The following is a 21,471-nucleotide window of genomic DNA, read 5'->3' as shown; positions in this document are numbered from 1 at the left end:
CTCATATAAAAATATATACGTAATGAGAATACACGTAATTGTGAAAATCAAATTGAAAGCTACAATAAGGATTTCAACACATCAATGTGATGAAACGTCATTTATTCACAAAAAAATACAAATTTATAAACAATACAGTTTATGATAAAAAAAAAATGAATAATGTCATAAAAGGCAATGACCGACTAGTGGTAAACCAAATTAAATAATTTTTATTTTTACTTTCAATGCCCATGTACATGTACATTTAGCTTTCTTTATGTTTCAACCAAACGTGTTGTTTGAAGGATTGAATCATAACAGATGTGGTACTTTTTTTAGAACATTAAAAATGCCTAACTTTATTGAAAAGCTTCTAGATATTACAATGTAGCTAAACATTTTTCAGAAAGTGATAAGAAATCATAGCTAATAAAATTATATAGTCAAGTATTTAAAAAGTGGAATCTTTTTAAATGCACTATATCACTTTAATTCAAATATACTTTTTGATAAATTTAAAAGACAAGAGAACTATTAATGGTAGACAAGGTGAACCAACTTTTATAAGTGACTTGCGTCTTTATCAATGCTAAATTACTGTTATAAAGAGGCTGGGTGGGCAACAAAGAATCCCATCAGTTCTACATTAAGTTAAGATATATGATTTTTTTAAAGCTATTGGCTAATATTTGGTGAGGAATTTATTACATGTATATATTTTGGCTATAAAAAGTGAATATTGGAAATTTGAATATTTTACTATATTTTCATACAGGACTCTTCTTCCTGTGATGATCAGTATGTATTAAAATTGTTCTACACCATCAAACAATCTTTACCTCCCCTTTCAATATTTCTACCGACATCGGATAATTTTTTTCCTCCACATACAATCCTATCACTGTACATTTTTTTTTCTCCACACACAATCCTATCACTGTACATTTTTTTTCTCCACACACAATTCTATCACTGTACAGATTTTTTCTCCACATACAATCCTATCACAGTACAATTTTTTTCCAGTACAAGCTTTCAAAATCTATGTCAATATTCCTGTGCCTTTAACGATTCTTTCCAAGGGATACAACTCTAACCTCAACAGGAACGGAAGTACTTCTGAAATTCAAGGTAACATCATATGTACGTACATTTAAGCTCAATTACTGTAATCAGTAAGATTAAGTTTGTCATAACTTTCGTGTTCATAAATACCTCTTGTCGTCGGCTATATTCATTTCATTTCTCTACGAGATTTTTAATAATGGCATATCATTTGTTGGATACAAAATATATAAATATAAAATGAAATGTAGACAGTACATGTAAAAAACAAAATTCTAAATGAGAATGAACTTTTATCTACTCTGAAATCATCTTTTTACTATTATTAATTTATTTCAAATTAAAGAGTGCAAACCGTTTCAAGTTACTAAAAGAATAAAATACAAAAGTGCAGAAAAAATGCATAACCCTCGTTTTTTTTCTGCAATGATCGCTATCTTGAAAAAACATTTTAATGTTTTTATTTTTTGTTATATCTTATTATTTATGTTTTATCCTTTTTTTTATCAAATTAATAAATTGAATGTAAAAAGTAAGAAAAATTCAGTAAATTACTGTTAATGTACTTAGTACGTAAGCTTAAAGAAACAGCCAAATCAGCTCTTATGGGAATTTGAGTCTGACATCACCATGCTTATATCATGAGACATTCTTTTGTAACCAACGGAATTTTTTACTAAAATACATTTTTATCAGTTTTTTCAGAATATGTACTTGCCTTCTACTGGAGTCTGTCATATCTCGGTCAGAAGCACGGAGCATGATGAGGTAATGGTCACCACCGACAATATTCCCGGTACATACAATCGAGATCTTTCCCGTTTGCCCATTGGATTTCAAAGAGAATTTCCCCGCTCCATTATTGGATACACCCTGTATGTCGAACAAAATTCCACTAACTTGATTTTCATCCCCGTCAGTTGCTAAAACCTATTGAACAGTATCATAAGCTGTGTTGTTATTGAAAACCATGAAAAGTCACATTTGTAAACTGTACATATGAAATATAGGCCTATAGTATTTACCTCTAACAGGAGTTGGTGCACTTTTGTATAATTTCCCTCCCTAATGTTGACAATATACATTGGTACTGGAAACTTGGGTGAGTTTCTGTTTATATCACAAGAGTTGCCATCGCTGTCGTTATTGACAGCAGCAATAGTCATCTGAATGGTTGCCCTATTGGAATATCTGTTGGTTAAGGTTTCTCTAGCCTATAGTTGAATTTAGATGGGGACATGATTTATAAATATCTTCTACACACTCAAAAACATCATCAAATTAATGGAAAACAACTGACCTCAATGAAAAGTTCCATCTCAGAAACCTGAGATCGGTTAAAGGAACTGGTCTGGGTTACAATAGCTTGGTACTGGTTAGCTGAACCCGACACCTGTTGAGTGGTAACCTGGAACCTATTCTGGTAGCCAGTTGGTAGAGCTGATTCAGAAGTAAAAACCATATGTAGATAAACTATTTACATGACTGTAATACATAGATATGGGGAAAATTGATAGTTGTTCTTTTCAGTACTCAGCTGATAATGAAAAAAAAAACGCTACATAAAAACTGTGGTAAAGTAATACTTAAGAATACATTACATGTATATGATAGATTTCCAATTGATAAATTTTGGTTTTAATTTTTTCAAGCTCTATAAAGTAACAACGGATTATGTATTTATTTTTATTATCTAAATCAGAAAATGAAAAAAAAAAAATGTGTGCGCCAAAAATAAATAATAGAAATATTTGAGAATAAATCAGATAGCAGTAATAGGCTTTAATATAAGATGAAATGTTGGTATGAACAATTCAAAATTAAGAAATTCTTTAAGAATAAATTGACTTGTGTGTTAGTCTAGTGCCCTTCTTTTATCAACAGAATTTAAATCAATTTACGACAGTGCGCTAACCAGTGCATTAAACCACAAACGTTTTTAGATCATATGAACTGAAAGCTTAAGTGAGCTTTTTTGATCACATTTTGTCTGTTGTCTGTCTGTCTATTCGTAAACTTTTCACATTCTCAACATCTTCTCTTTCCCAAGAAACCCATCAGTCAGGAAAGCTGAAACTTGTGTGAAAGCATTCTCAGGTAGTGTAGATTCAATTTTGTGAAATCATGACCCCCTGCGGGGGGGGGGGGGGGGGGGGGGGCATGATGGGGGTCGAATTTTTGCAAAGGAATATATAGAGTAAATCTTTAAAAATTTTCTTCTTAAAAACTTATCAGCCAGTAAAGCTGAAACTTGTTTTTAAGTATCCTTAGGTAGTGTAGATTAAAAGTTGTGAAAATCATGACCCCTGGAGGTAGGGTGAGGCCGAAATGAGGTGTACAAATTTAAAAGAGGAATATAAAGAGAAAGGTCTTTAAAAATCTTCTTCCTAAAAACCGAATGACCAGAAAAACTGAAACTTGTGTGGAAGCATCCTCAGGAAGGGTAAAATTAAAGTTTGTTCAAATCATGATCCGCGGGGGTAAGGTGTGGCCATAATAGGGGGGGGGTCGAATGTTTACATAGAAATATATTGAGAAAAATATTTTAAAAATATTTATTAAAAATCATCTTCTCAGAAATTGATAGGCCATTAAAGCTGAAACTTGTGTGGAAGCATCCTCAGGTAGGGTAGATTCAAGTTTCTTTAAATCATGACTCCTGAGGGTAGGGGTTCAAGTTTTCACATAGGAATATATAGAGAAAAATCTATAAAAATCTTCTTCTAAAAAAAGCTCTAACTTTAGCTAAAGTAACCTCAGATAATTCAAATTTTAAAAATTAAAATCTTGAGGAGTAGGGTAGGGCCACAATGGGAAAACACTTTATTTATTAAAAGAAAATGAAATGTTTTACAATTTAATAAATGGTTTTACTTATATGCAAGCATTGACATATTGCTGATTCTTTACAATTGTTTCGACTTTGGCCCCTGGATGATTCTTGAGCCCCACAAGGGGTTCAGAGTTTGATGTAAGTTTATATCCCGTAAATAAAAAATTGTTTAGGATCTTTTTAAAGCTGCATGGTCTGATTTTTTGCTATTACACTATCAGATAATTTTCCATACAAACCAATTATCTCAAGAATTTATAAATATTCAAAGTAAATAAAGATAATTTCTTTACGGGCATACAAAAACAAACAAACAAGAACCCATGGGCCACATCGCTCACCTGAGAAACAAAAGGTATGATAAAATCAGCTTAATGAAGTCATAATACAAACTACCCCCCCCCCCCCTTACATTTACTCTATATATTCCTATGTAAAAACTTTAACACCCCCCAATATGGCCCCACCCTACCCCCAGGGATCATGATTTTCACAACTTGGAATCAACACTACCTGAGGATACTTCCACACAAGTTTCAGCTTTCCTGGCTGATTAGTTCCTGAGAAGAGTTTTAACGAATTACTCTATCTATTCCTATGTAAAATTTTGACCCCCCATTGTGGTCCCACCCTACTCCCAGGGGTCATGATTTTCACAACTTTGAATGTACACTAAATGAGGATGCTTCCACACAAGTTTCAACTTATCTGGCTGATAAGTTTTTGAGAAGATATTTAAAAATTTACTCTACATGTATATATTCCTATGTAAAACTTCGACCCCCCCCCCCCCCCAATTGTGGCCCAACCCTACCCCCGGGGGTCATGATTTTCACAACTTTGAATCTACGAATCTACACTACCTGAGGATACTTCCACACAAGATTCAGCTTTCCTGGCTTAATGGTTCTTGAGAAGAAGATTTTTGAAAATGTCTCAAAAATTTTCATTCATTTCTAATTATCTCCCCTTGAAAAAGAGTGTGACCCTTAATTTTCACAACTTTGAATCCCCTTTGCTTAAGGATGATTTGTGCTAAGTTTGGTTGAAATTGGCCCAGTAGTTGTTGAGAAGATGTTGAAAATGTGAAAAGTTTACGGACAGACGGACGACAGACAAAATGTGATCAGAAAAGCTCACCTGAGCTTTCAGTTCAGGTGAGCTAAAAAAACAAACAAAATTGCATCATGGGGGAATGTTCATGAAAGGGAGCCGTTTGATTTCTTCCCCCGAAAGTTTGGGTTTATTAGGCATCGATTGTAAACGAAAATAAAACTTCAGAAATCGTTGTGAAAAATATAAACTGGTTTATTTTTGATTTGCTAGAACATTGGTCATATTTAGACTATATTAAAAGCGATATTAAAGTCGTAATACAATCTACCCCGCCTTGATGTCAGGGGGCGAATTTTCATATGAGGCGAAATAATGCGATACCCTTTTTATGTCGTTTGTTTGGTAAATAATTTAGTACATCATTTTTTCATTAAAATATGGCTTGGTTGACCGTAGAAACTACTGCAATGTCTTTCGTTATATACTTAATTAGCATGGCCATCGTTTTAAAGCGTACACAAAATCTGATATAATATCGGATCGATCAAGCAGCTTTAAGAACTGCAATGCTCAACATGTGATATGACTATAAAATCCTTTTGTTAAAAAAGGGACTTGATTTAACATAAGAATATCCTAAAGGAAACAATTTTTATTCATACAGGATCAAAATGTATTATACTACATGTACATTGTCAAGATATTTGTATTATGACTTCATTCAGCAGATTTGATCATGCCTATTGTTGCTCAGGTGAGCGATGTGGCCTATAGGTCTCTTGTCAGTGATACAGAATATGCTACCAGAAGTATTATTGTCGCAGAAATTTGCGATGTATTGATACATGTATATACATGTACTTCAATAAAATAGCTATTAAATTCAATCATCAGAAAATTAATAGTGCATAAAAAAGCAATTCTAGGGCGCTTTTATGAAAAGTAAGTCTATATTTTCAAGAACATGAATTTCTTTCTAAATAAAATATTTTGACACTTTGTATGGAATGCAAAAAAATCTCTTGACTGCGCTTGGCAGCAGAAATGAATATATACAGGGTAATTTGTGATTAGATCATAGAGCTGCATATACAGTGCCTCTTGCGCTTGTTTTAGACTTTTGAATTTTATTTCTTACACATTCTGTAGAAATGAAAATAGTAAAAAATTTCATTCATTTAGACAATATTTATGTATTTTCTCTATTGAGTCTAAGAGAACACGTTTGAAAATTTACCCTTTTTTTAAAGTACTTACTTTGTTGTATAGCAAAGTTGATAGGTGCATTGAGAGTATCCCTGTCCTCTGCCACAATGTTCACAACATTTGGAATACTAGAATTTGCTGGTACAGGATTAAATACTAGTACACCACCCTAAAAAATGGAAACATCATAGTTTTTATTGATCATAAACAATAATCTTTGCCTAGAAACAAAACTTGCCGATTAGTATATCCTGTTTAGTTCTATTGTACATTCAATACATAAAATTTCTATCCTTATTTTTTTAAAAAAGTTTAGATATGATTATGGTTAATGATTTACGTAATATTTTAATTTACCAAAAATAAAAATATCAATTCCTTTAATAGTGGTCAAAGAAGTTGTTATTGAATGAACTCACAGTTGACCCAGATGTCACACTAGTTGAATAAATTGGGTTGAAACAGACATTGTCCACCTCAACACACCCGGTGTACACAAACTTGGGTCCCAGATCATCAACATCATTGACACTGATTGTTATGGTGGTGGTAGCTTGTCTTCTGTCGGCAGGATTACTGGCTTTGTCCTACGGTGATTTTTAACACAATGTTTGGAAAAACAAAATCATATTTAACTTTCTGTGTTCATAATTCAAAAAAGCTTACATAAAGAAGCTTTTCAAAACAAGCTGTTTCTTTTATTAATTTAGTTAACATTAATAAAAATGAAAGTGAATCAACGTGTTCTTCATACGTTGCTTCAGTTATAATCAATTGATTTATATGTGCTTAATTTTCATACATTGACAGGTTACACCACTGATTTTAAACATCTTAGCATAAACTAAATGATTATACTTACAGTTGCAGATATGCTGAGAGTATATGACTGAACAGATTCAAAATCTAATGGTTGTCTGACAACGATTTCTCCTCGAGATGTTATGGGGAGTAGAAATCTGGTGGAACCATCATTCTAAAAAAAAATAAAGAAAGAAAAAGCAAATGATAAAAACAAAAATACATTCCCAATAAATACCATGACACATAAAATTATTGAAGTTTGTTGAAATCCTACATTGTGAAAAAGTATGATTACTTACAATACTGCCATCTCCAGGAACTATGGCAAATTCTATCTCTTTGTTTGGTCCAGCATCCAGATCTGTTGCTGATATCCCAGAATACACTGTGGTCCCAACGGGAGCTGACTATAATCATGACAGTTTGTGAACGACCATTAAAAGGCATACCCATAAATCAGAACCTCACAATCTTAAATTAGAGGACACACAAAAGCAAATTCTAAAACGAATGATAATTTTGAACGTTTTATATTCCATTCAAAGCGTGTCTTAATCTATATCCTTTCCACGTTTATTTTTGGGAGTTGATTTTAAATGAACTCTCATATGCAGTTACTCTTTGGGAGTTGATTTTAATGAACTCTCATATGTAGTTACCCTGGCAAACCGGACGTGAAACAGTGTTTGGACCTATGCACAAATCATCACCGCTGACAAGACTCAGTTCTTAAAAATAATCGATAAATCGATATAACGTAAGCTGAAGCATTGTTTTTCAAGGAGACTTGTTTATAAATACCTTGAAAATATTCAGATTTTAAACAGTACGAACAATTTATAATTTTTGTAGCCGTATATATTCATTGTAGTCTCGTTCAACCAGACACTTGGTTGTCTCCGTAAATCTCCGACATACACAAGAGGTCGTGCTAGAGAATGCAAACAGAGCCTCTCTCGCTGGTCGGAGATTAACGGAGACAGCCGAGCGTCTGGTGGAACGAGACTAGAGTTCAGTATTGCTTGGATCCATACAATTTAAATTTATAAATATTTCGATCATTGATACATAGTTTAATGGAATTATTCATATCTGTAAATATTACACAACATATATGATTAATATGGGATTTTCTCAAATTCAGATATAAAATTGTGCGTAATTCAAATACAGACTAGGAACTACTTGTCATGCAAAATAGCGTATCGTTGATTTTAAAATAAATAATAATCAATAAAATCAACCTCTGCCAGTACTTCAGTACTTTGATTTGTTTTATTTTCAACCATATTATTGATGGCATATTTGAATTTAGTATGAATTGCTTGTACATTTATAATCATGACTAACCTCATCAACTGAAGCTGTGTACGGAGCATTAACAAAGATGGGCGGATTATCGTTGATGTCTCGAATCTCCAGTTGCACAATGAAATACTTGGTTTCCGTGGGACTTTTCTGTAATTCAATGAATGTGCAAAATAAAACTGTTCCCATCCCGCAATTGTAAATGCGACAGTTTTATAGAATATACGTGTAATTCCTTACTATTTGGTCCAAGTCATTCAACCCCTGATTACTAAACAATTAAACTCTTTCACCCTAGATAGTTGTAGGCTCATGGAGTTTCAACACATTCTTTTATGTGCATAAATAATCAATTTTGTATCTAATCCAATTTTTTCTTCCGAAATGTATTTGTAAAGAACAAAAGAAAAATTGAATTTATTTTAATATTAAGGTACCAATGTTACAACGCACTTTGAAAAATGTTTTCAAAGTGCGCTAATTTTTGGACCAAGTCAACGCACTTTGAAAAATTTTTTTTTTTTCAAAGTTCGTTGATATCGTTGATATTAACGCTCTTTGAAAGAAATTGTTCAGGTTTTGGTCGAAATAATTGATATTGTTTAGCTCAATGGGATATATTTTTAAAAAAATTAATTCATTCTAAGTTAACTTGTAATAAATTAAATAATGTACTGGTGATTGACCAGGTTAATCCTCACCCCACCCCCGTTTTCAAAGACGGTAAATGAGATTCACTAATGTTAACAAGTCATCATATTTTCAACAAATTAGAAATTCAATTCCAGAATTGTGATTCATATATTTTTTTTCAAAGTGCGTAAATGTTGATGTACCTTCATAACGCACTTTGAAAAAAATTTTCAAAGTGCGTTAACTTGGTCCCAAATTTATCGCACTTCGAAATTTTTTTCAAAGTACGTTGAATTGGTCTCAAATTTAATTTTTTCAAAGTGTGTTGCCTCACACAAATTTAAAAAAGTTCAAAGCTACAAAAGTACTCACCAGGGACACACATGATATTTCAAATTCAACTGTGTCCAGGTCATCAACAGCAGTGAAGGAAGTTCCCTAGAAACAAAATGCCTTATTTTACATGAATAAAAAATAATCAAACAATATATCAAAATCCATAAACTAAATAATGGATGTGGGAACGGGGGTGTCAGCCAACATTCTCAACCCCTCAACCGACTCACTGACGGATATTACACATTTATTGCATGATTGTCAGGGAAATATGAAGATTTTTCCACCCATGGAAAATCATATTTCCCTTGGGTGTTGCCCCCGGGAAATATGATTTTGCATGGGGGATACATCTTCATATTTCCCGAACATTCATGCAATACATGTATATTGTTTATTAACCGAACAACGAGTGATGATATAGAATACATCGGGTTCTAATAATTTTTCAATTCTAGTTAAGCAATAACTTAGTTAATGTTTACAGGTTTCCTTCTATGTCAGTTTTCTGATATAAAAAGATTTTAAAACGATTTTTTAATAGAATGGATTATTTAATTACATTGTATGCTCAACCTAGGGATTTTTCTTAAGGAATTTGGAATGAAAATCGAAGGGTGAGATATGATGAAAAATATTACGATGACAGGGAAATATGAAGTTTTATTGCCCTTGGACGTGATTGTCTAGAACCAATCAGATGTCGCGTTATACAGAAAAGTCATATTGAGGTATAATAGTATGCCCTCTCGTAGCCAATGGTAAGAACAGAGAATATTCATAGAAAATTAATCGTATCAATATGATAAATATTTTAATCTTACGTCTCTATCGATTTCTTTCTTTAATCGGATGTAAGTCCGCCTTCCATAGGGTGAACCAGACACAGTCTCTGTTACCAGTTCAATCAGATCATTTAAATTTACTGAACTTGGTGTGGCCTGTGTTCGGAGGATAGTTAGAGTAACTCCCGAGTCAGTAACAGTTCCTCCATTGATTCCTTCGATTGTAGTGTCCGTTCTGTATAGAGGGGACTTCGGGTCAAATTCTAATACACTGGATTCATACACTGCACCAGCAATGTTCGGGTCCGAGAAGCCAGCGCTTCTGGTACATGCTACGTAAAATCAAAATAATGATGAGAATAATTAAAGAGAGCATTTTCTTGGTGTTTTTTCTTGAAATATTTGTGCAAAGTATATAGCATATCCCGTAAAATAAAAAGAATAAAAATGCCACCTACGTTCTTGTGCGATGATTTCATCAATGTAAAATATCCAAATAATTGAAATGAAATGTGTTGACATCCTGAAACTAAAAGCATCATTTCTGTTTGATACGAATTAGCTGACATGCAGTTGCTATTAAAGTTAAGATATAAATACGGAAATTCACTTTCTTTAAATATAAAATATACATGAATGAATTTGTGAAAATATATACATGAATGCATCCGGAATTATATTGATCCAAAATGACTTTAAATTATAGATTCATTGATACGTGCACATTATATATTAATAGTCGACTAGTGGTAACTGTCATAACTTAGTTTCATTTTATTACAATTTAGATTAAACAGGTATGTGCATTGTATTCTTTATCATTAGATGATAAAATTTTGAAATTGTCTGTTAAAATCTGCAAAATCTAAAGTAAGAAATAAAAACAGACAGCAAATGGACTGGCGTATATACTAATACGTATTCTTAAAATGGATTGTAGGTTATAAACCAAAAATAAGCATTCATTTAAATGGCTGAACCCCCCCCCCCCCAAACAAAACAGCAATATGTCAAATTGTATATAGTTCGATTACGCAAATCTATTTTAATCTTTATATAAAGAGCCGAATTTTTTAATACATGAAGTATTGATATGTAAATTATATTTGACTAGTACTTACCTCAATCTTTGACCTAAAAACATTTACTTCTTGTACATCCAAATGACTACATGTATGAGCCCACATGACACATTTCAAGTAATGCGTTTTGTTTTTTATATACTTCCTGGACCATGACACTTCATTTTGCGTATTTATAAGCAGTGTTTATCTATTATGCTGAATAGAATTATAGGTTTTGTATTAAAACGTTCACTAATTGATGATATAAAATTATCGTTGACATAGCTACAAGAATGAAAATTGGCGTACATGCGTTTTCTACGCTTCGAGAAACAGACAGAGGGCGTTATCATTATCATATATATTCTACTTTCATTTGATGATATTTCTTTTCATTAATTATAAATAAATGTTAAATTCAGACACAAAACCGTTACGAAGTAAAGTGGATATTCGATGTATCATTTCATTACAATAATATCACATTTTGGAGTTTCGTGTCAGAGTAATACACACTGACTAGGATTGTTGTGTCAAGCATTGCAAGGATGTGTAATTTACCTTGCACATACACTTGACAAGTTCACAGGTACACTGTAAATAGGTGTATAAACCAGGTTTTTTCCCCTTCATACATGTATATAGTTACTCGAATATAGTTTTTCAATCAAAGACCAGATCACAGCAATGTAAAACTTGGATAGTGCTAATCGAGTTAAAACATTATACAACAAAATATCCAAAAAGCAGATTACTGATTCATTATTACAATGGAATTAAATATACTTATAAACATCCCAAGACAAGATAGAAGTTTGAAAGAAAATATAAGTACTGCGTCACCAAATTCTGAATTAGACGTTTGAAATAGACATAAACTTATACATATAATATTATTACTTGATTTTTAACTATTTTTTAAAAAACTCAGTCCAGACTATTAAATTGATTTCCTTGTCAAGAAAGCGTCCTTACCTCGTTGTTTTCACGCATCAATGTTTAAGGCATATTTCAATACAAAATTCTCCTGTAGTTAGTCTCCGTTCGTGCATGGCCACTGACCAGATTATGATTAGTCAGTTCTAAACAAAATTGCCTGAACGTAATATATTATATGAAGTTCACGACTATGTACATGTATTTATATTAGTGTACTTAATTTAATTTGATAAAATACAATTCACGTTATTATTCTTTGAGTCAAAGAAGTAGAGCGCACTTAGCATACGATTTCGCCTAAAATATATCGCTTTTACAAACATTAAAAAAAAAAAATTTTGGTTGACTTTTAGCAATGCCTTACTGAAGCATTGTAAACATTAAAATCAGAGAGATCGGTACCAGTTTTGATAAAAATCGAAACCATGCCCCTCTGAGTGTCTAGATAGATGTTGTTCCTTAAACACCCAGAAATGAAATGAATATTCTTATCTTGATTATCATATATCAAAGGGATGTTTTACTGAAAAACCGGCTTAATTCTTTTGATGCAGACGTCAAATGATATTTTCGACCAATCAAAAGCGCAGGTATCTCATTTAAATATTTAATGACGTTCCACTGTTCCAGTCGATTTGAATTTGATTGTTTATCTTATTACTCAAATATATAGCAAGTATTTTATACGAGTGCATTTGAAAAGAGATTTTCATACATGATGAAGATTTGAACTGCTACGGTTCTAAAGGTTATACCCATGTATTGAACTTGGAGATGAATGCTAATTATTTGGTTTACAAAGAGAGAAGTTGTTTTACATTTCATGACGGGCTTCGTTAGTTGAGATCTTTGTTCTACCCACACACATTGCTCGACCGCTCGCTGGCCTACAATACTTATAGCAGTCGTAGTGCATATAAAATATTTTGTACGTAGAAAATAAGCACTCTATTCACTCAATGTTCCAAAATATGGCAAACTGTGATTTGAATACTACATGCTTGTAAATTTAATTCAAAAACTTATTCATCTTCATCTACAGTGTCGCCTAAAAGATCCATTTGTACTTCATACGACTTCCCTGAAAAAATGTCTTTGGCTTGAAATCGAAGTTCTGTTTCTCCAAAAATCATGCTCTCTTCAAGTTCTATAGCAGCGCCATCCGGGAGGTCTGGAAGAGGAATGGTCAACACACCCAAACGACGGCAGCCTTGATCATCGACAAATACCGGATCTCTGCTGTCCGAAATGTATATTGCACACTCCAACTTCTTTTCTTTTGGATTCAGGGCTTGAAATATTTGTGCTTTTTCGTATCCAAGAGTCAAAACTTGTCCCTTGGTGACGTACTTGAAGAAAACATCTTTGCATCTGTATTTGCCATTCACTTCCACTTTTTTGTTCTCTGGATGTTTAGCAGGGTTGAATGAGGGCCAGCTCTGAATACCGTATGTGTATCGGGCTTTTCGCCTTGATATTGCATCGGGAACGTGGCCGAAGAAGACCGCCCCTTTCAGCACAGAAACACCTGCATCTTCAGGGACTACGAGACGTTTCGTTTTGAAATGCTCTCGTATTGCATTTTGGACAACTTCACATTCCGCGAAACCGCCTACCATCAAAATTGTTTCCACATCTGTCATGTCACTGTCATATAATATTTCTCTTAAATGTGCTTTGATGTTTCTTATAGTGACTTCGAAAAAACGAAGAAAATTTTCGTTTTTCCATTTTAATTTCCAATTCTCAAAAGTGACTTTTCCTGCATAAGGCGAATTTTCAATGGCTTTCTCAAGTGATTTCCGGGATTTGTCACTCTTGACAATTTGCACAAGGCCTAAAGGAACAGAGAGGAAAGTATTTCCTTCCTTTCCAGGCTTGACTGACCTTTTCTTCATTTCAAAATTTCTCATCAATTCTAAATAATCATCGAATGAAGTTGTCCTTAGTTGCTTCATTGATTCTTTTCCAATAATGTCCTCGATGAACATCTCAAACGCATCATCAACAGATTTTCCTCCCCATGGCCCTCCACTAGCTTCCCGCATTTCCTCCAAAGACCCATCGTCCACTTTATGATGAACTGTTATATCTGCAGTGCCACCTGTAAGAAAAATAAACCATAATTCAATCAGGTATTTATGGTAATACATGTACAATCAACATGGTTAAAGTAATTACATGAAATACAATCTAATTTTTTGTGATGCTCATTTTCTTCTTTTTTTCAAAACAATCTAGCTACGTGTATCAAAGCAAGTACAAGAATGTAAACACTAGTTTTCAATAGTGAACGTATACAGTGTAGTACATTTGTAATTATGGTTCAAGTATTAATCTATTAACATGATGATACAGGCATTAAATCGCCTAGATCCCTGATTTACCAGAGTCATTGAAAATAATGATGGCAGCACAAACCTCCTAAATCAGCAACTAAGTATTTAGTTCCAACAGCAAGCTCTCCAAGATATTTTGAAAGTGAGAGGGCGTGATCTTTAGCAGGCAAGTACTGGCAGTGAATAGAGGCTGCCTCAGGTTCCAAAGCTATTGTCAGGGAAGCTTTGTCTATTCCAGCCTTGTTAAAAAAATAAATTAATATAAAAGGTTAAACACCATGTAGACTAACATTTACCCATCTGTGCTAGCCAAGGGTTTCTGATCTGCACCGCTCCTCACAGACCCATGGCATATCAAAAGTCGGGATTTTATTCCCTGGATTTTGATTGGGGTTTACTGAAACCAGTCGACCAATCAAAAAATGCAAAACATCTCTGATTTAATCAACAATGTTCTTGTACTGTTTATTCACTAGTTTCTCAAACACGAATAGCTCAAAACCATTAAAGCTTTTTTGGGAGTTTATTTTAATCAACTCTAATATACAGTTACTCAGTCAAACCGGAAGAGAAACAGTGTTTGGACCTAAGCATTAATCATAACCGGTGACAAGATTTCGTATTTGAAAATAACTGATAAATTCGATGTAATGTATTTAGAAGCACTGAGTTTCAAGGAAAATTATTTTTAAATATCTTAAAAATAGTCATATTTTAAATGGTACGAACAATTCAGATAATTTTGTAGTTGTATGTACATGTATTTGGAATACGAAACTTTATTGAACCCTGGCGTAGGAATAATTCCTACATCAGAGTTCATTATAGTTTCGTTTAATCAGACGCTCAGCTGTCTCCGTGAATCTCTGACAAGCAGAAAGACTCGGAAATTTACAGAGACAGCAAAGTGTCTGGTTGAACAAGACAAGAGTTCAATATTGCACGTGTCCTTAAATATCAATGATTATTATAATTCCGATCACTGGTACATACATGTAGTTCGATGAAATTAATTCTAACTATAAATATTACACAACTTTATTTCTATGGGGTTTTATCGGAGTTCTAGGCGGAAAACCCCCAAAACTCATAACGATATTAGAAAAAAAATGTACGTAATTCTAATACAGCTAAAAAAAAATACTTGCCATTCAAAATTACATTTCGTTGATTTTAAACCAGATAACAATCCATAAAATCAACTCCCATCAGTTCTTTGATTTTTTTTATAGTCTTTCTGTTTGAGCCCCCATGATGTATGTATCATTCAATGGTGCAATAACAAGTACACCTGACTGTGTATCAACAGAGGCATGCACTGGAAGATTGAGGATTTACATGTACAGTTACCTCCCCCAGTCTTACATCCTTTGAATGATTTCTATCTATATGTAACATTCCACAGTACATCTATTCCTATTTACTGAATACACTGGGGATTAAAAGCTGTCGTAACTGCATCAGGTGCTTTAAAATACGGCATCTTTCATTATCTGGCTGATTTGAAAATAGGATAGGAGATCACATGACGAAAAAATCACAATTTGCCTAAGGTTCACAGGGAGCCGTGAGGATCAGAAATCCTTGGCTTGCCAATATGACATTTACATGTACCTTGTTATGTACGTACAATATTTCTTACAATTAAAACATTTTTTGTTGTTTCATGTGGGTATGGAGGGGATGGCCATTGCAGAAAAATATATAGCCTACATAGGGTTATATACTATGATGATTATTTGTTGCACTGACTTACATTCCTTAAATATACAATGTATCTACTCAGAGCAGTAGTCTTACCTCCCTTGCCGCTTCTCTCATAAACTGCTTCGATCTGTCATCCCATATTGCTGGGACAGTGATAACAAACTCCACATCAGATTGCTTTATATCAGTGTAGCTGTTCTTCAAATTCTTCATGAGGTCCCCAACCAAAAATTTAATTGAGAGTTCAAACACCTTAATAGCTTCCATTTCCTTTCCTGTTGCATCTTTTAGTTTTGTTTTCCGACTAATTGCCTATAAACAATAAACATATTTTATAAATACTTACATGTACATGTACATACAATGTATTTCTTCAGAAATGAAGGATTTCAATTTATTGTTTAATGTTTAGCTTTCGATTTACCTAAAAATAACTTAAAGACTTGAAAACTACGTACATACGGTACTTAATGGAACCCGACATTATGAGGAAGTTAATAAAGTATATAAAATATTTAGGCATAACATCAAATAATAAAAGGTTCACTTTGATATACTCTTGTCATCTTAAAATAGAAACAATGCTATAAATCTTATATCATAATACATGAATGTTCATGTACATAAAAAAGGCCATGCTACATGTACATGTATATGCCTATTGTTCGAGAATAATAATTTCATATTATTACAGCTGAATGAAAAAATTCTGAATTAAAAAAAAAACATTTTTTGTTTTATATCAATAGGAATCCATTCTTTTATCAGAAGATGGTAGGTAAAGTGTTTGACAGATTATAGACTGTCCACTTCTCAAAAGAGGGTAAAGGGTCTTAGACACTGTATACAACAACAGATGCTCTGACAGCACCATCTTTTTAAGAAATAAACAACGCTATTTAGTGAACATTGCGTTATGAATAGCAATTGCTCTGTTGGCATATTCCATAATGTGCGCTAGCGCATCATAGAAAATATGCCAGCAGAGCAGTTGCTATTCATAATGCCATGTTCACTAAATAATCGTTGTTTATTACTTATATTTGCATTTTACCACTCGCAATTACCCTGTATTAGCCTAGACCTTGACATTTAGCTATTCCATAAAAAATAAACATTCAGACAGTAATCTATCTTTTTAATATACACAAATTTGTTAACAGAATCAATGATATGTTATATTAATAGTAATTTCTTTAAAATGTTATAAGACATGTTTTAATTAAATACATAAATTATATGGAGTTGGAGAAATGTATCGTATAGTGGTTTAAATCTTTAATGTCATGGAAAAGTATATGACGTCACATATTTATAACGTCATAGTATATGCAGACAGAGCAATTGCGATTATAGAAAAATAATTGCAGTTCCTCCGTAAGGACTTACAGTGGGAAAGAACAATGGATATGCAAATATTATGTAATAGGGGTAATTGTAACGTACCCCAAAATACTATATCTCACTTCAGTAAGATAAAACCTTTATATGTGTAAATTTCCAAGCATAACAATGCTTACTTTTTCTGAATGAAGTATCATTTTGAAGCGATGAAAGAAATAGTAGTCCTCATGTTCTTCTTCTCGGGCAAGCTCTATGTACTGGTCCTCTGCCTCATATCCAAATGCTTTGATCTCTTTATTCGCATCAAGGAGAAGAGCGGTGGGAGTTTTTAAAGTGACGACTTTTCCACCAGTCCAGTTGCTGGTTAAAACTTTGGACCAATCGCTCGTTGATGAGAATGCATACCCAGAGTAAGTAGTTCCAAAGTCGATAGCAGCGACAAACAGTTTTTTACACTTTGATCGTATTGTACCTATAAAATACAAATGTAAATGTAGCATTGAAGAAAACAGAGGAAATTCGAACGTTACAAAGCGAAAGTAAGCTTTTAAAAGAAATAAATCCCATTGTAAACAAATCTGCAGTTGTTTAGCAATCATGGTCACTTTGTACGTGCTAACAAATAAAGAATAATTTAACTGATAGTGTACGATCATAGATGGCATACTCACTATTAAAATTCGACATCTTATACAAATTTTACGTTTCCTGATTCACATGAGCAGATAACTCTGCCCTTTGATAACTACCCTATGACGAACACAAGTCAAGTGTCATTCGCCCCGTCACTTATCCCGCGTTTCATGCTAATCGGAAGTTAAAATCAGGCATTTTTTAAAAGTACGAATACATAGCATCAAACAGACAGAATTTTAACAAATTAATTTTTGATTTAATATGCATGAGTGCACTCGCTATTCTTATTCGCGTCGAAATCAGTGACAAAAATGCATGTTGAAAAAGGCGAGCTGTTCGATATCAATGCTGTAACATTACCAACTGTATCTCGATAAATTGATATTTAAAATTGCCAATTTTTCGTAAGCTATCAGGGGCGGATACAGAATTTGTATCCGCCCCTGGCGTGCATATCATTATTGAGGCAGGGGGTCCAGGGCAAAGCCCTGGTGGGGAGGTATTTTTTTTTAGTTATGTACACTTTTAAAAGATGAAATAAGCAATAACAATAAACATAGATAAAGTCTTCATTTCTTTTAATCACCAGACTTCTGCCATCTACTATTTCCCCTTGGTGCATATTTCCTTTACACATAAGCCTGTAACATATATATAACAATTTGACACATATTGTTACTTACAGGCACGTAGCATCGTTTTTGAAACGGGGGGGGGGGGGGCAGACTCATCCAAAAAATCTTGCCAAGCAAAAAAAAAAAAAAAAGGGAAATTATAAGTTTCCAAAAATCTTCAAAATCCTAATCCGGGGGGGGGGGGGGGGGGGGGGGGGGGGGGGCTGGCGTACTATATAACTTCCATTTCACTCCTCATTTCCTTATTTTCATATCATTTTTTTACATACTCCCAAAAAAGTGGGGGGTCCAACTCCTTGATAATTTCATTTTTTATATGTAAATTTTAAAAAAATTGTTGCTGCGAGAAAAAGTGGGGGGGGGGGGGGGGGGCAGGCCCCACCGCCCCCCCCCCCCCCTGATGCTACGTGCCTGACTTATACCTAATACATATTGGATTAAAAACAAATATTTTAGGCATTTATGAACTCCCAAAATTAACCAGGTTATCAAAGTTACAACATTCTAATGACGTTACGGTATCCGACCCCCTATTAGCTGTTAGAAATATCTGATGCATCAAATCTTCAGTATTCTTATATTAAAATAGTCTATTTACCTAGAAAAAATTTCAAAAAATATACAGTAATTAATTAATGATTGCACATAGACCATCTGGTTTTAAATGCAATTATATATTTACCCTCGACCAGCTTTTAAATATTCAGAAATTTTTGCTTGCATCGCAATAGGGAAATGACAGCGCAGTCTACACTTGAAACAAAACTGCTGGGATTTCCAGTCGATTTTTGGTCGAAGCCCCAAGTTCAGGGCCCTGGGGAATTTGATGCAGCCACCATAATGAAATGACCAACACTGCTTGTTTTAAACACAGTTTAATTGGCTGTCAACATGCATTTGGATCAGATGTTTATAGAGCAGCAGAATTACAGCTGGTGTATCAATGAGGTGTAACATTGAGTCAGGCATAATTATAAATAAAGTGAAACACAAAATGCTAACTTTTCTATGTAAAATTTATCAAATCATCTACAGTCATGCATACTTTGAAAATTTTAGGGGGGGGGGGGGGGGCGTGCGCCCTCCACGTTCCCCCTTAAATCCGCCAGTGGCTATATTATGTGTCATATTTATGTCATGTGTTCATGATGCATGTGTAAGACTAATTTTTAAAATAAAAAACTGATTCACCCATTATAAACTTCGATCGCGCACAATTATAACTGTTTTGAAATAAATTAAACGCTTAAATATATTTATTTATCATTATTTGTTAAATTATAGTATCATATTTTAATAATTTTCATGCTAGATTATTCAATTATCTTGAAAAATTATAATGTATTTAACTGGTCGGGTACACTACCTTATATGGATAGCATTATTTAACACGTGACAGTATTTTCGGCAAACAGATTCTCCAATCCAGTGAATGAGTTTCAATGCATGACGGTCTATAACGTGTTTACGATTCAACAAACGCACGTGCTATTTGTCTGTTTTATACACCATATTTAATTGCTTGCCGGAATGTTTGTACATCTTGATTTTTACTTTAGAAGGTAAAAAAGGAAAGATTACGTACCATTAACTTTCTTCCATGCTCACATTAAAAAATACTGTTGTTTTAGTTGATTAATTGTTGCTTCAAAAATGATCAGTATCAAACGACTGACAAACATACGGATACAAGTACAAACATATTTTGATAAGAAAAAAACATCACATTTGTGTATTGGTGACTTTATCATTGTGCACTAGAAATAAATACAGGTAACTGTACATTTTTAACATACGTGAATAGCCAAGGTAGTAGAAATGCACAAATATTCAAACGCAGAAGCGCAAGCTATATGCAGCATAAAGTAGTTTGTCCGTTAAGCATTCTGATGAATGTCCCTGAAGAAAATATCAACGCGCGTTCTACTAATGTTGTCCCAAATATGGGGTATCACGTGAAAAAAACAGTACTCACTGCTTTTAATTCCATAGGACGTACCTCTCTTTTGAACATTGACAGTGGGGTATTTAAATAGGTTGATATAAGTCCTCATATGCAATATTTTTTAAATGTGAGCATAGAAATTGTAGTTCAGACATAATTGTCCATTTTACTTTCATAAATTCTGAAAAATCATTCAAAATGAGTTTCCAAAAGACAATTCAAAATGGTATATATTTTCAATACGCTTTGTATACACTGAAACTTGTAGTAGCCCACAATGCCTTGCAACTCATTCACCTGATTGGTTTGTCGATAAAAGTAAACAGATGCCTAATTTAGTATGCAAATTTATGCCGACGTCACAAAATATAGTTGGTCTCGACCTGTTTAACAAGATTTCCTAACGTCGGTATCACCGCGAGCGATCATGATTGTTTTGATGATAATTATGAATTGATCAATTAAAAAAGTTAGTGTATCTAGAGTATTAATTTGTTTAATTTTTTAGGCTTTTAAACAATCAATCCTATTTTTAAATACAAATAAGACGTTTGATTCATCAGTATAGAGCAGCCAGTTTTTTCTACGCACTTATAAATTTGTATTTTTGGTGATTTTAAATTCTACCACAATACTAAAATAGTGAAATTTAATTAATGCAATTTACCTTATAACAAATTCCATGAAAGCACAAAAGTGCATTGCTTTATGATCAGCCAAGTTTCAAAGGTTTCATCTTTTAACTGCATCCGGTTTGAAAATCTAAGATATTTATAATAAGTGTCCAGGCAATAATAGAAAAAATGCTGTACATGAATCTTGTATTTTCTATCAGTCCAAACTATTGTACATAA

At 33.3% G+C, this 21,471-nt stretch overlaps 2 protein-coding genes across 5 annotated transcripts; both read right to left on the bottom strand.

Moving 5' to 3' along the window:
- Positions 1 to 99: 99 nt before the first annotated feature.
- LOC128166443 (cadherin-23-like) lies at positions 100 to 12,817 on the bottom strand. Of its 4 annotated transcripts, XM_052831613.1 has the most exons (14): positions 11,130 to 12,817; positions 10,467 to 10,537; positions 10,048 to 10,340; positions 9,260 to 9,325; positions 8,297 to 8,404; positions 7,246 to 7,353; positions 7,005 to 7,118; positions 6,562 to 6,729; positions 6,194 to 6,311; positions 2,348 to 2,487; positions 2,073 to 2,261; positions 1,865 to 1,977; positions 1,198 to 1,223; positions 100 to 1,101 (listed from the first exon to the last, which is right to left on the bottom strand). In XM_052831613.1, the coding sequence occupies exons 1-13, from the start codon at positions 11,150 to 11,152 to the stop codon at positions 1,217 to 1,219; spliced, it is 1,518 nt and encodes a 505-aa protein (XP_052687573.1). In that variant the 5' UTR covers positions 11,153 to 12,817; the 3' UTR covers positions 100 to 1,101; positions 1,198 to 1,216. The 4 variants fall into 4 exon arrangements, with proteins under 4 accessions (XP_052687573.1, XP_052687569.1, XP_052687572.1 ...); XM_052831609.1 differs by lacking the exon at positions 1,198 to 1,223 and having other exon boundaries at positions 1,766 to 1,977; XM_052831612.1 differs by having other exon boundaries at positions 100 to 1,223.
- A 179-nt stretch (positions 12,818 to 12,996) lies between these two features.
- Positions 12,997 to 18,227, bottom strand: LOC128166442 (heat shock 70 kDa protein 12A-like). Its single transcript, XM_052831608.1, has 5 exons — positions 18,073 to 18,227; positions 17,578 to 17,873; positions 16,151 to 16,369; positions 14,433 to 14,589; positions 12,997 to 14,115 (listed from the first exon to the last, which is right to left on the bottom strand). The coding sequence occupies exons 1-5, from the start codon at positions 18,086 to 18,088 to the stop codon at positions 13,034 to 13,036; spliced, it is 1,770 nt and encodes a 589-aa protein (XP_052687568.1). The 5' UTR covers positions 18,089 to 18,227; the 3' UTR covers positions 12,997 to 13,033.
- Positions 18,228 to 21,471: the final 3,244 nt, after the last annotated feature.

This window comes from Crassostrea angulata, chromosome 10 (genome assembly GCF_025612915.1).
Source record: "Crassostrea angulata isolate pt1a10 chromosome 10, ASM2561291v2, whole genome shotgun sequence".
In the NCBI taxonomy this organism is placed as follows: Eukaryota; Metazoa; Mollusca; class Bivalvia; order Ostreida; family Ostreidae; genus Magallana; species Magallana angulata.
Note: the sequence above shows the minus strand (reverse complement) of the source record. Positions and strands in the feature narration are given on the sequence as shown.

Bases quoted from the DNA above. Each gene is read 5' to 3' on its own strand.
- LOC128166443 (XM_052831609.1), bottom strand. From the start codon at position 11,152: ATGTTTTTAGGTCAAAGATTGAG. The intron at 10,341-10,466 runs GTAGGTGGCATT...GATTTTACGTAG, and splicing joins TGAAATCATCGCACAAGAAC to CATGTACCAGAAGCGCTGGC. The intron at 6,730-7,004 runs GTAAGTATAATC...AAATCACCGTAG, and splicing joins CTCTCAGCATATCTGCAACT to GACAAAGCCAGTAATCCTGC.
- LOC128166442 (XM_052831608.1), bottom strand. The intron at 16,370-17,577 runs GTAAGCATTGTT...TATTGTTTATAG, and splicing joins TGATACTTCATTCAGAAAAA to GCAATTAGTCGGAAAACAAA. The intron at 14,590-16,150 runs GTAAGACTACTG...TTTTTTAACAAG, and splicing joins TGAGAGAAGCGGCAAGGGAG to GCTGGAATAGACAAAGCTTC.